Here is a 13,281-nt window from a genome sequence, read left to right on the forward strand (position 1 = left end):
ATTCAATATATGTATAGTAATAGTAGTAATAGTAGTCACGTGACTATACACAGCCATCACTTTTATAACTAATACATGTATTACTACTACTGTATGAATGCATTACTATTACAATGTATTAACGGACCACTCATTACAATAACAATAATATATTAATTTAATTTAATTATCCAAACAATTAGTGGTAAACAAAACAAATGTGTGTTTAGTTTATTGTTTGTATGTATTATCCGATCAATTGATGCACTGTTTCTCTGACCGAAAGACAGAGAGAGAGAGGACAACCATTTGATTGAAGACACAGTCAGTCATTCACTCACTCACTCAACTCAATACATGTCTAACAACACACACACAGTAGACAACCAATGAGTATATGTGTGACAATCAATACATTTAACACATCCAACACTTGTCATTCACACCAACGACAACAACAATAACACCAATAGTTTGGACACAAATATCAGTGAAACGTAAGTTTGTTTTGATTGTTATTATCATTAGATGTTTGTATTGTATGACTAAATGGAATCAACTATTGTTTGTAATATTGTATTCTATTGTCATATGATTTAATGATTATTATTATTGGACACAAAATGTTTGGTAATTATTATTATTATTATTAAATGATTTGTCCGTATCTTCAATGATATGCATGTGTTTTGCATTAATATAAAGTACTCTATATATTGATTGATTGAACGATACAAACAAATACCGCTATCAATGACAATATAGATCACAATCAACACATACAGTGAGTGAGTGAGACATCAGCGGTGATAAAGAGCTGCGAAAACGACAATCAAATGAATACATAATTTATATAATATTTTTTATCATTATTTTTATTATACAAACTATTAATTATTTATTTAAATAGAAATTAATTATAAAATAAAAGTTTTTTAATATAAAGTTGAAATGTTTTTTATTATTATTTATAATTAAATTTTATGGTTTAGTTATACAATAATTACTTATATAAGTATATCAATTGATAAATATTTACATTAGTTTTTAAAAAAAAATGTTAATAAAATTGATTTAAATATTTATATATATTTTTAAAAAACGAGTAAATTGTTATAAATAGTATGAATTATTATTATATTTAATATTAAATTTATAATTATATTTATTTATTAAAAAAATGTATTAATTAATGAATTGAATGAGTGATTAATTTTTTTGTTTGTTTAAAAAAAGTTGATGTCTTAATAGGTAATACAGAGTGTAGTTGTTTTTGGTGGTAAACTTTATCATAAATTAAACCAAACATTTAGGTTTTATTTGATATATATATATCAGGGTTAAGTAAGGGGGTGTAGGGGGTAAGGCCAATACCCCCCAAGATTTTTCGAGAATTTTGCAGATTTCACCCCAGTCTACCCCCTAAAATCCAAAACTTTGCTTAACCCTGATATATATATATGATATATCAACCTTTTAACGGACGGATAAATTATAACAAATAATATAAACAATACATCTATCGATCAAAATGGGCATCAATTATGTTACTAATTAAGAAAATAATATTTTTTAATTTATATATGAAATAATACCGTAATAACTCAATATATACATTTAAACAATCTTATAAGCATTCATATCATATTACCGTCTTCCCATAGTTAACTCATGTTTTTAAAATTAATACCGTCTACCCACAATAATGTCAATTTTTTTTAAAAAGCACCGTTTTCCCATATTAAAAATAGTTTTTTTAAAAAGTACCGTTTTCCCATATTAAAAATAGTTTTTTTTAAAAAGTACCGTTTTCCCATATTAAAAATAGTTTTTTTTGAAAAAGTACCGTTTTCCCATATTAAAAATAGTTTTTTTTGAAAAAGTACCGTTTTCCCATATTAAAAACAGTTTTTTTTAAAAAGTACCGTATTCCCTTATTCAATACATCCACACAAAAAACAACCATATATCTATAACAGTAATTTAGGATATACGGTATTACATTGGAAATAAGTAGTCATAATATAAAAATAAGATAGTATTTTATGTAAGAATATAATAGCAATAAAATATGGTATAAATCTATAAAAATTTATTAGTTAAGGGAATACGGTATTATAAATTAGTTTCATTAATATTAAAATATAATAAAATAAGGTAAAGATTGTGAAATTATATTAATTTAATTAAATAATATGAAAATCATTTAAATGTGAGGTAATACGGTAAAAATTGTGAAAATCATTTAAATGTGAGGTCATACGGTAAAAATTGTGAATATTATTTAAATGTGAGGTCATACGGTAAAAATTGTGAATATTATTTAAATGTGAGGTCATACGGTAAAAATTGTGAATATTATTTAAATGTGAGGTCATACGGTAAAAATTGTGAATATTATTTAAATGTGAGGTCATACGGTAAAAATTGTGAATATTATTTAAATGTGAGGTCATACGGTAAAAATTGTGAATATTATTTAAATGTGAGGTCATACGGTAAAAATTGTGAATATTATTTAAATGTGAGGTCATACGGTATAATTTAATAGTTTTATATAATTTTTAATTTTGGGTCATAATTTATGGACAAAAATTTTTAATTCAATGTTTTGTGGTCCGTCCGTTGAATGGGGATTAGAGAAAAGTAATTTAATAAATAAATTAAACTATTTTTTAATTTTTTAAAAAATTTGTTGTCTTTACTAATATTTTCTTAGATATTTAACCTGTATATAAAAAATAAACAATTGATTAATTAATTATTAATCTAATTATAATTAATTTTCAAACTTACCCTTTATTTCATCCACTATTGCGTTAACCAGACGTTGTCCTAATTGGGATCTAATTGTGAATTTGTGTCCAAATTTTTTACAAATTTTACATTACTTTATGAGAGGTCATATAAATAGCTATCAAATGACCCCTTAATGACAACAATTGATTAATAAATAACATAAATATTTAATTATTTACTTTATCCGTCCGTTAATTGGTTATCCACTATTAGGTGGATTTATAATATATATATAAACAGACATTTAATTCAAATTTAATTACAGAAGTGGTGTTCCCTTTGTTTTTTGCATACTTTGCACTGGACTTTACAACACCAGACGAACTTACAGTCGCACTTCTCTTCGACCTCTTTCTCGACAGTCTGATAGCCGCGACCGCAACACAACAGCCGACAGCCGTCCATTCCGTAGGACGTGGCGTTACATACCCGTCCTTTTGTACCCAAAACACCGGCCCTTTGTTTGTTTGCCAATATATATGTGTGAATAAAATTATTAAAATTGAATTTAATTTTTTTTAAAATTAGTATTTGTGTCAATAAATATCACGATTTTTGTTATGTTTGACATGAATTATATGATAAAATTGATTTTTTTATAATATAATAAAAAATGGTTATTTACGACATATTTTTGAAACAAAAATCGGGCGACTCTTCCAAATAGACTAAGTCCTTCTTCGATGGCCTTTTGATGTCCTTACGAGTTGGCCGAAGTCGCGACTGGTTTTTTCTGTCCATTGGTTTGACGTGAGTGGAGCCGTCGAATCTGCGGACCAATTGGTTGCCAACTTCGCGAAACTGTTTCAACTTTCGCCAACAAACCCGTACAGTACACGAACCGGAAACGCCGTGACATTTGCAGATGAGCTCCATATTTGATCGGATAGCCTGTTGTGTTGAGAAAAAAATAGGAAACTTAAGGATTGGTATCACCATTCAGATGAAGATCGCATTGAAGTTAGTGGACTACACAATGGCTATACTGTATATATATTTATATGACTGACCCGACGGCCGGCTTCATTGTTATGCAAATTCATAAGTCCTTGCGGCGAATCGCTGGCCTCAATGGTGTCGATAAAATTTTTGCTAAACTGTGAGCCATAGTGGACATCATCGGAACAGCCGCCCCACTCCCACTTGCCGTTGGTGTCTTTGTGGCGTACTTTGACATCGCAGCCGCAATCGGAAATCTCGCCCTTACTGCACGCTCTGGTCATAGTGTAGGCCACTCCAGCCGAGGTTATGGCGTGAATGAATGCCTTTTCTCTGCTATCTATTTAATTATATATATATATATATACAATATATCAATTACCGGTAATATATAATTTTTGACATAATGTGTGTAAATAGACACAAAAAAACAACTAACAAATATCAAGTACACCGCCAAACACCCGGAGCTGTGGTTCGTCATATGTGGTACAGTTCCATCTGTTCATATGGAACTGATGCTGGCATTCGTCGATACCCAGTCGGGCACCGTTGGCCACCGTTTGCAAAATGTTACGATTCAATGAACACAATTCTCGCTGTTTATCAGCCAAAAAGTCAAACTTTTGGCAGTCATTCTTATATGTGTTGATCTTGAGGTCGTAGGCTCTGTCAAAGTATTTAGGTGTTCCCAGAGACCTATTTATTATACATTTAAATATATAATAATTGTAATATAATTTTTAAAAAAATATTTTTACATTAATAACTCGATTATAAATTATTATAATAAACTAAAATTTAATATATAAAATATTTGTCATGCATTTTATACTTTATTGTGTGTTTATTTAAAGTTGATTGATATATAAATTAAAATGTATTGTATTAATACATACATAGCATTAATATATTATGATTAAAAACATATATTTAAATATATTTTAATTGATTAATTAATTATAATAGTTTTAGTAAACAGTGTTAGCTAAACATTTTGTTTGTTTTTTGTTTTATTTAATAGATATTTTTTAATCACTTTATACAGTGTATACTTTACAATTTTTTACATTATAAGTTAAATATAAGTTTTATTAACATTTTTAAAATCTTTAATATTTTTAATATTCACTAAATTTCAATTGTTAAGCTATTTTATAGTATTTTTTTGGCTCATAAGATTTGTTTTATTGGGAAAATGTTACAATTTTTGCATATTTATTGAATATTTAAATAATAATAAAAAACACCCTTTAATTATTGTAAAGTTTATAACATTTTATTGTTAACCAAACTACACATAAAAAATAATAATACAGTATAACGGTTGCAAAAATAAAAGAAACATTTTAAATAAATTTCCAATAAATTTAATAAAATGTGTTTTATATAACCAAAAAAAAGATTAATAATAATTACTTTATACTAAAATAATACTAAAATTTACTTAAATCTCAATGTTATTGAATAGTAAAACCTTTTTGTTTCATTCTAAATGTAAATATCTATTGGTTTTTATTACTGTCGCAAAATTTATACAATTATATAAATTTATTATTTGAAGAGTTAAGAGATAAATAGAGAGATAACAACATTTTAGCGGAAAATTTTTGTTGAAATTCAGTGAATTTTGTTTATAATAATATCGTATAGTATTATATGTGTTCAAAATTGTCAATACCATTGATAATATATGGCCATAACTCCCACATACACAACTGGCACCCGTAATACTACTACTACTACTACTGGATTATCATTTATAACTCCCGGGACAGTCATAAAGTCACACAATTCAGTCAATGGGCAAAACACACACACATTTATACACATACGACCGGGTATAACACCATAATATATAATAATAAGCTTAACATTTATGGTGCAAAATGTGATGCAACAGCCAACATATATATATATATATATATATATATATATATATATAGAGAGAGAGAGAGAGAGAGAGAGAGAGAGGACAGACATAATTTGGCAGCTGTTCCCTATGAGTCTTGTAAATGTCTAAATGTACAGTCAGTTGAAAGGCAATGGTCTAATGGTAATGTATAATATAATTTACTGTATGGTGAATAGCACTTTCATTAAATGGCAGGAATACCTCAACAACAACAACAATAACAACAACAACAACAAAAAAGACAATAAGAGATATAATGGAAAAGATATATTAGACTACTTTTTATTTATTGGTTAGGTTTTCTGCCTTAACGACTTGGTGTGTGTGTGTGTGTGTGTGTGTGTGTGTGTGTGTGTGTGTGTGTGTGTAATAAACGGATAAATAAATAAATTGGTCGGTCCGCTGACTCATCCAACTGTTTGATACTTTAAATATATATATATATATATACAGTATATACGATACGACAGGCCAGGGATGTGACATAATATTATAACAGTGCAACGCCCTATACGCTCACCCCTAATTCGGACCATAGATTTTCATAGCGACAATAAAAACAATTTTTAGGTTGAAATGATATGATAACACACTAAAACACTAAATTTTTTTTGTTGGTACGCTTTATATTGCAGTATATTGTAGTAGTTATTGGTTAAGAAATGATGAGACCATAAAAAAAGTTTTATTTTTTTATTATTATATATATATAACGACTTTGTATTACTCTCACCGATAGTTTCATAGTTTCATTGTTTTATATTTATAGTGATTATGAAGAAGAAAACACCAACAATAAGGACTACTGTTTCCTATATTTATAAGTAGCTCTCTCTCTCTCTCTCTCTCTCTCTCTCTCTCTCTCTGACTTTGTTTTAACTGAGACTTTTGACTTGAAAATGTAATTATATTTATTGCCAAATAGTTTTTCATTAGTTATATAATTTATTACATATCTATATATTGACAGCTGTTCACCAAATGGTCAAAACTTATGAAACGCGTAAATCTTATATAAGTTATATTTTTATTACAAATACTTAATCATTCAAAATGTTTTCATTCAATAAATTACTAATATTTTTATTTTTTTTACTAATAAAACAAATTTGTCAAAATATTTTGATTATTTTATAATATGTGTTATAAGAAATAATATATAGTAATAATAATTCAATTTATTCTATACATTAGCTAAAAATAGTTTTTAGTATTAATATTTATTTGCAAATAATTTTTTAATGATATGTAACTATTAACGTATTACTAATAATATGATTAAAATTATTATTAGTATTATTGATCTGAAATGAATCATTAAAACTATGCAAAACAGTGACATAAATATACAGTATATAAATATACTGGGATTTCCAATGTCATTATACTGTACAATATATATTTTGTTATTATTAAATATATTATTTAAGTATTTAACTATAACTGAAAATAATATTTTTACATTAAAGAAAAACATAATTTAAATATACAATACATTGTAAAAATTATTTTAGACATAACATTTCAAATATGCAATATATTGATATATAAATCGATTAGTAATTTTATTTTCAAACTTTTTTATTTAAAGTATTTAATTTTATTATATATATATATATTTAATAACAATAAACTTATTACTAAAATAAATAATAGAAAGATAATTGTAGTAAACTATCAATATATGTATATTTAGTAAATTCTTTATATAAAAAAAGTTTACAATACATTCAATAAATAATAGTTGTTTGGATGTAATTTATTTTTATTTAGTTTTTTTTCATAACATATTTGCTAAATCATAGCCAAAACCATAGATTCTTTATCGCAAAATCTTGACTAATATCACGAATTTTGTATATGTTTTATGTGTTTTATATATATATAATGCATATATATTTTATGTTCACATTATGTTAGAGAGAGAGAGAGAGAGAGTCTAACTGCTGATATGAGAATTATACGCTACAGTATATGAGAGAATATCTATTATTTATTATTATTATTAGTTGTATCCTAACAATAATTGTCGGATAAATTACACATTTATTAAGATAGCTTCGGGCATATTGAGGGGGCGCTTGAAAAGTAAGTCCATATTTAAAAAAAACAGAAACAAAAATTTCAATGTATTTAATTTTGTTATTGTTGAAAAATATACTATAACTTTTTATATAGTATATTTAGATATAATACTATAATCACTTTTGTATTCATTGTTCAAAAAAATATTTAGACGTCGCATAATGATGTTTCCTAATAATCCAAAAGTAAATATATTTTGTATACATCGACCACCACTTAGTTATGAGTTATGGCTTTAAATTTTATTATTATTATTATTATTTTTATCAATAGGCTATTTCAATAAATTACTATAAAGTGAAATCTTATTAGATTAGTAAACATTACTACATTTAAACTAAGATTTTAGTGGAAACATCACTTCTATGTATTGAATATACATAATAAACAATTATTTTATGTCTAAATCTTATCAATATATTAGCAATATATACGCATAAGATTTGGATAATGTGCTAAAATGTTTAAAATATAAATGATATTTAAAAAAACATTCAAAAATCATAATTTTTATCTTATAAACTAAATAAATACACAAATAAAAAATAAAAACTTCAATTTTGATCAAAATAATAGGTTGTATTGAAATTGAAAAAGTTTTTTATTTGTTGTGTTTTTATGATAGTAAATAGATTTTGCGTTTACATTATATGATACCTGTATTTCCTTATTATTAAATTTTATTGCAATCAATTAGACACAGAGAAAATCAATTACTTGTATATAATGTTTTTTTTATCATTGGGCAATAAATTGATTACATTTTTATTGAAAAATAAATTGTTATTTTTGTTATTTTAATTATAATCAATTTGCTTAATGTTTATTATAAAATTGAAATTACTTTTTTTATATTTAATTTTTAAATTTACATTTTTTTACATTTTTAATGTACACCATTTTAGCCAATATAAATTTATACTACTGTATATAAACTAATTATTTTCATTATGATTATTTTTATTTTTTTGTTTTTTTTTATTTAAAACAATTGCTGTAGTTTGAGATAAATATTTTTAAAATTACAAATTGAAATTACCAATATAAAAAATCACTTGACTTTTATATTATAATATTTTTCAATTTTCTTAAATGAAACATTGAATATAATAAAAATTGAATACCATATTTGATTACAAATTGGTTATAAACTTATATCAATTTATTGTTTTTTAAAAAAACTATTAATATCTTTATTTATATTAATTTTATTTTTAATTTAATTAGATTTAATTATTTTATTTAGTTTAAAAACTCTTACCACCAAATTGTTAAAACCGACGGAATATAGATTATAAATGTAAGTAAAAGTAATCCAAAATTGTTTGCACTCATAATTCAAATAACTAATAAATATTATATATAAAAATTAATAATTTTTATACTAAAAGTTAATTATTATTTTTAAAAATAAAATTAATTATTAGTCTAAACTTTTTTACTGAAGATAATCCCAATTGACACTCATTTATTATATATATCATTAATTATTATTTTGCACACAATTCAGCTATTTATTACTACATTTTTTTATTGTTAAACAATTATTTTTATAATAATCAAAATGTATTCACACAAAAAATGCATGTCTTCATTATATAATAGTTGGTTTTTAATAATTCATTATTAAATATTATTAATACAACCGATAACCGACTCATTGATGCCCAGACCTGACTGACTGACTGTCCGCCAAATTGCCAGCGTCTGTGTGTATCTCTATCTCTATATATCTCAGCATCAGTTTGTAGTGTTAAACCAAAATTTTTAATGTATGGGCGGGTGAGGCACAGTCAGGCGGCCAATAGACTCGCATTGAGTTTTATATTAATATACCTGAAAGACATCGATATCTATATAAATGATGAGAAAGTTCAGAGAGAGAGAGAGAGAGAGAGAGAGAGAATAATAGAGAGATAGTATAATTAAATAATATAAACAAAGTTTTTTTTAATAATAATTATTTTTTTATTTTTTACTTCAAATGGGAAACCAAAATAATACACTCAAATGTTTTGTTTTTTAAAATTTAGCAAATAATCAAATTATAATAATTTTTGTTTTTTAATGAATTTTACAATTAAATCAAATTTAATAATAAAAAGAATCAAATAATTTTTAATATATATATATATTTATTTATATATTTATATAATAAGTAAATTAATTATAATTATATATACTACACAATTAAATATATACAAATTAAAATTTAAGGGGGAAAACAAACTCCAACAAACTATATATTTATATATATATATTAATTAATTAATTTAATTCAATTATAAGCTGCCTTTATATCAAACTCAGCCTATTTTTATTTTAAAAACATTTTTAGTGTAATGTTTTTAAATACAAGACTGTCTAATTGAAAAAAACAATAATAATAAATTGTTTTGTTTTGTGACAAAAATTAATTTTTGTTTTCAAAGTTTGAAAATAAAAGACATTTATGTGTATTTTAAATAAATGTTATAATTTCTTTTAAATTTGTTTAACAAATTATAATAATATTTCTCATTTGTTTTTTTTGTTTTAATATATTTAATTAGTTAACTCAACAATCTTATATATAAAGACTTTTTATTTTATTTTACTTTTGTCGATAAATTTAAAATATATAACATTTATTTTTTTCATTTATACAACTCAAAGATGAAAATAAATTTGTATTTTCTTTAATATATATATATATATATCAATTAATTTAGCTGAAAATTCAACAATTTCTATATATATATATATATATATATGTAATAATAATAATATTTCAATAATCACTGCACAAATTGCTCTAAAAATCTGATATCATATATATATATATATAGATTTATATGAAATTATATAATATTATGTCAAATGGACTCTTTGTTTGTTTTTGATTCAATGAATTTTTTGATGAATAAAATTACTAAAATAATGACAATTATTTAACATGAAAATTGTTTGACAAAAAAAGTTGTGTTAGATTTTTATATAATAATAATATAAAGGAAAAAATATTATGGATTCAAAAAACAATATGAAACTACAAAAAGTATATAATATTTTATCAATGATAAAGAGAATATAGTTATAGAGATATAGAGATAGACATCAATATTAAATCAAATATATTATTTTATATATAATTGATTAGATATCCTATTTTTAAAAAAAAACATTTGTTTTTTTTCGAAAAAAAATCACACAAATAGTTAATATAATAATTATAATAATAATATGAAATAAAATACATCTAACAATAATTATAATACAATAATAATTAATTAATAATATTTAATGATTTATAAGTACTGTATGTATGTGTTTTTGTGTGTCTATGTCTATGTGGTGTATGTATGTAATGATCAAATATAATTAATCTATTTATATATTTATTTATTTACTAATAATAATTATTTATCAATATAATTGTGGTAATAACAGAGAGTATCCAGGTACACAATTAATAAATTATTTTTTTTGATTTAAGCCCAAATTGCTCGTTTCAAGCTTATAATTATCAAACGACAAATTTATATATATATAACATAAATGTATTTATCATTTAATTAAATATTAGTTTTTTGAACTATTAATTGTGTGTTATTTAATGGTGACTTTAAAAAAAAAATATCTCATAATATTTGTAATAATAATAATAATAATAATAAACTTTATATATCAATATATATATATATACTGAAAAATTATTTACGATAATATTTAAATTGTCTAAAAAATAATTGTTTTAGCTATTATATTTTCTGTGGTAAACAAATAGTTAACAATAATAATTTAAAAGCATTCAACAATTTATATATATATATATATATTGTACTTAATTAAGTAATTAATAATTATTTTTTAATCTGAATATCAATTATATTATTTATGGTATAATACTGTCATAAATAACTAAATTAATAATAGAGATATAAAATGATGTAAAGATATTATCAATTTTTAACTAAGCATTCAAAATTTAAAAAATTTAAAATTATATATATATATAAATATTTTCAATAATTAAAAATATGTAGAAATGATGACCATGACAAGATTTTGTTTAAGTAATTGTCAATTATATATATATTTATAATAATAATAATAATAATATTAAATAGATCTTTAAAATTTTCAACAGATGTGGCACTTAATGTGTTTTTTCTAATTTATTTATTTATTTATTTATCTTAATAATAATTGTAATCATTGTTTACTACTAAACTTATTTTGTCGTAATAATAATAATAATAATAATAATAGTGAAAATTCAATTATTATAAATACACGGTATAAGCATTTGATTAGTTTTTTTTTTGTTTGTAAAAACACACCTAAACTATTGGCATTTAATTAATTAATTATTATTTTTTTGTAATCACTAATTTCACTAGGAAGAAAATCTCACTAATTATCCCAATTATATATATATATATTATATAATATAATTAAATATTATATTTATGATATATATATATATATATATATATTTATAAGTGTTTAGTTTTGTCGGTTTTTTTAGTGTCTTATAATAACAATAATAATGTGTTTGTCATTAATTATATTAATATACAGTATAAAGTTGTTAACAATTTGTTGTTATTGTTGTTTTTGTTGGTCACATATTATCAATTTCGTATAATATTATATTATATTATTCATATTATAGTAATAATATAATATTAATAAAAAAGGCCATTAAAAATGATGTTATCCATTATATATATGTATATATAAATAGTTGTAATTACATTATATAAGATGGCTAATAATGGATTGTATATTATATATATATATATATATATATATATATATATATATAACATATTATATAAACTAGTACAAATATAATTGACAAATAAAAATGATATTAATATATGATTTTGTTTTGTTTTTAAATATTTAACAATTAGCACATTAATAGAAAAAACAGTTAACGATTACAAAGTGATCGGATATACTGTATATATACGGTATATATAATATCAATATATCAATATTTCTTAAACAACTCTCTATGTGTGTAACAATTAGATAATCAAAAAACAATTTAATTACAATCATTATATATATATATAATATTAATTAATATAAATTAAATAAAAGGCAACTGTAATGGTGTGTGTGTTTGTGTAAGAGTATGTATCCGTGAGTTTTTGTCTTTTTTTTTAAATATAGATATACTGTTGTCAAACACTTGGTTGGTCCTCATTAATAGATGTGAGCGATCGGTTTGGTTGGTTTAGTTGGTTAATTGGCTCTCCTATTCAAGACAATACATCTGTTAAAGATGGTGTATGTCATCGATGGTCAATGCGTTCAGAGAGAAGAAGAAGAAGAAAAACGAAATTACAAAACACCTTCACTTTATTATCAGTTATTATTTTAAGGATGATATTACTTATTATTATTTGTAAAGGCATTATCAAATGAGATTTCATGTGTCACAACACTGGAAGTGTTTTCATAATTATATATATATATTATAATATATATATATATACTGATGGTTTGAAAGGCAGCCAAAAATTTTTCTTCATATTTGTCTTCAATTTAATTTTTTTCTTATGATTTAT

At 22.7% G+C, this 13,281-nt stretch overlaps 1 protein-coding gene across 1 annotated transcript; it reads right to left on the bottom strand.

Moving 5' to 3' along the window:
- Positions 1-3,033: 3,033 nt before the first annotated feature.
- Positions 3,034-5,418, bottom strand: LOC128957764 (protein Wnt-1-like). Its single transcript, XM_054303577.1, has 5 exons — positions 5,399-5,418; positions 4,157-4,416; positions 3,789-4,057; positions 3,404-3,669; positions 3,034-3,235 (listed from the first exon to the last, which is right to left on the bottom strand). Exons 1-5 carry the CDS (start codon positions 5,416-5,418, stop codon positions 3,034-3,036), a joined length of 1,017 nt encoding a protein of 338 aa, XP_054159552.1.
- Positions 5,419-13,281: the final 7,863 nt, after the last annotated feature.

Source organism: Oppia nitens, unplaced genomic scaffold (genome assembly GCF_028296485.1).
Source record: "Oppia nitens isolate AA-2021 unplaced genomic scaffold, nextdenovo-longstitch-racon4-pilon3 scaffold3_pilon_pilon_pilon, whole genome shotgun sequence".
Taxonomy (NCBI): Eukaryota; Metazoa; Arthropoda; class Arachnida; order Sarcoptiformes; family Oppiidae; genus Oppia; species Oppia nitens.

Excerpts from the sequence above, each read along its gene's own strand:
- LOC128957764 (XM_054303577.1), bottom strand. The coding sequence starts at position 5,418 with ATGGCCATATATTATCAATG. Across the intron at positions 3,670-3,788 it reads ACAATGAAGCCGGCCGTCGG|GCTATCCGATCAAATATGGA; the intron begins GTCAGTCATATA and ends TCAACACAACAG. Across the intron at positions 3,236-3,403 it reads TTTTGTTTCAAAAATATGTC|GGCCGGTGTTTTGGGTACAA; the intron begins GTAAATAACCAT and ends AAACAAACAAAG.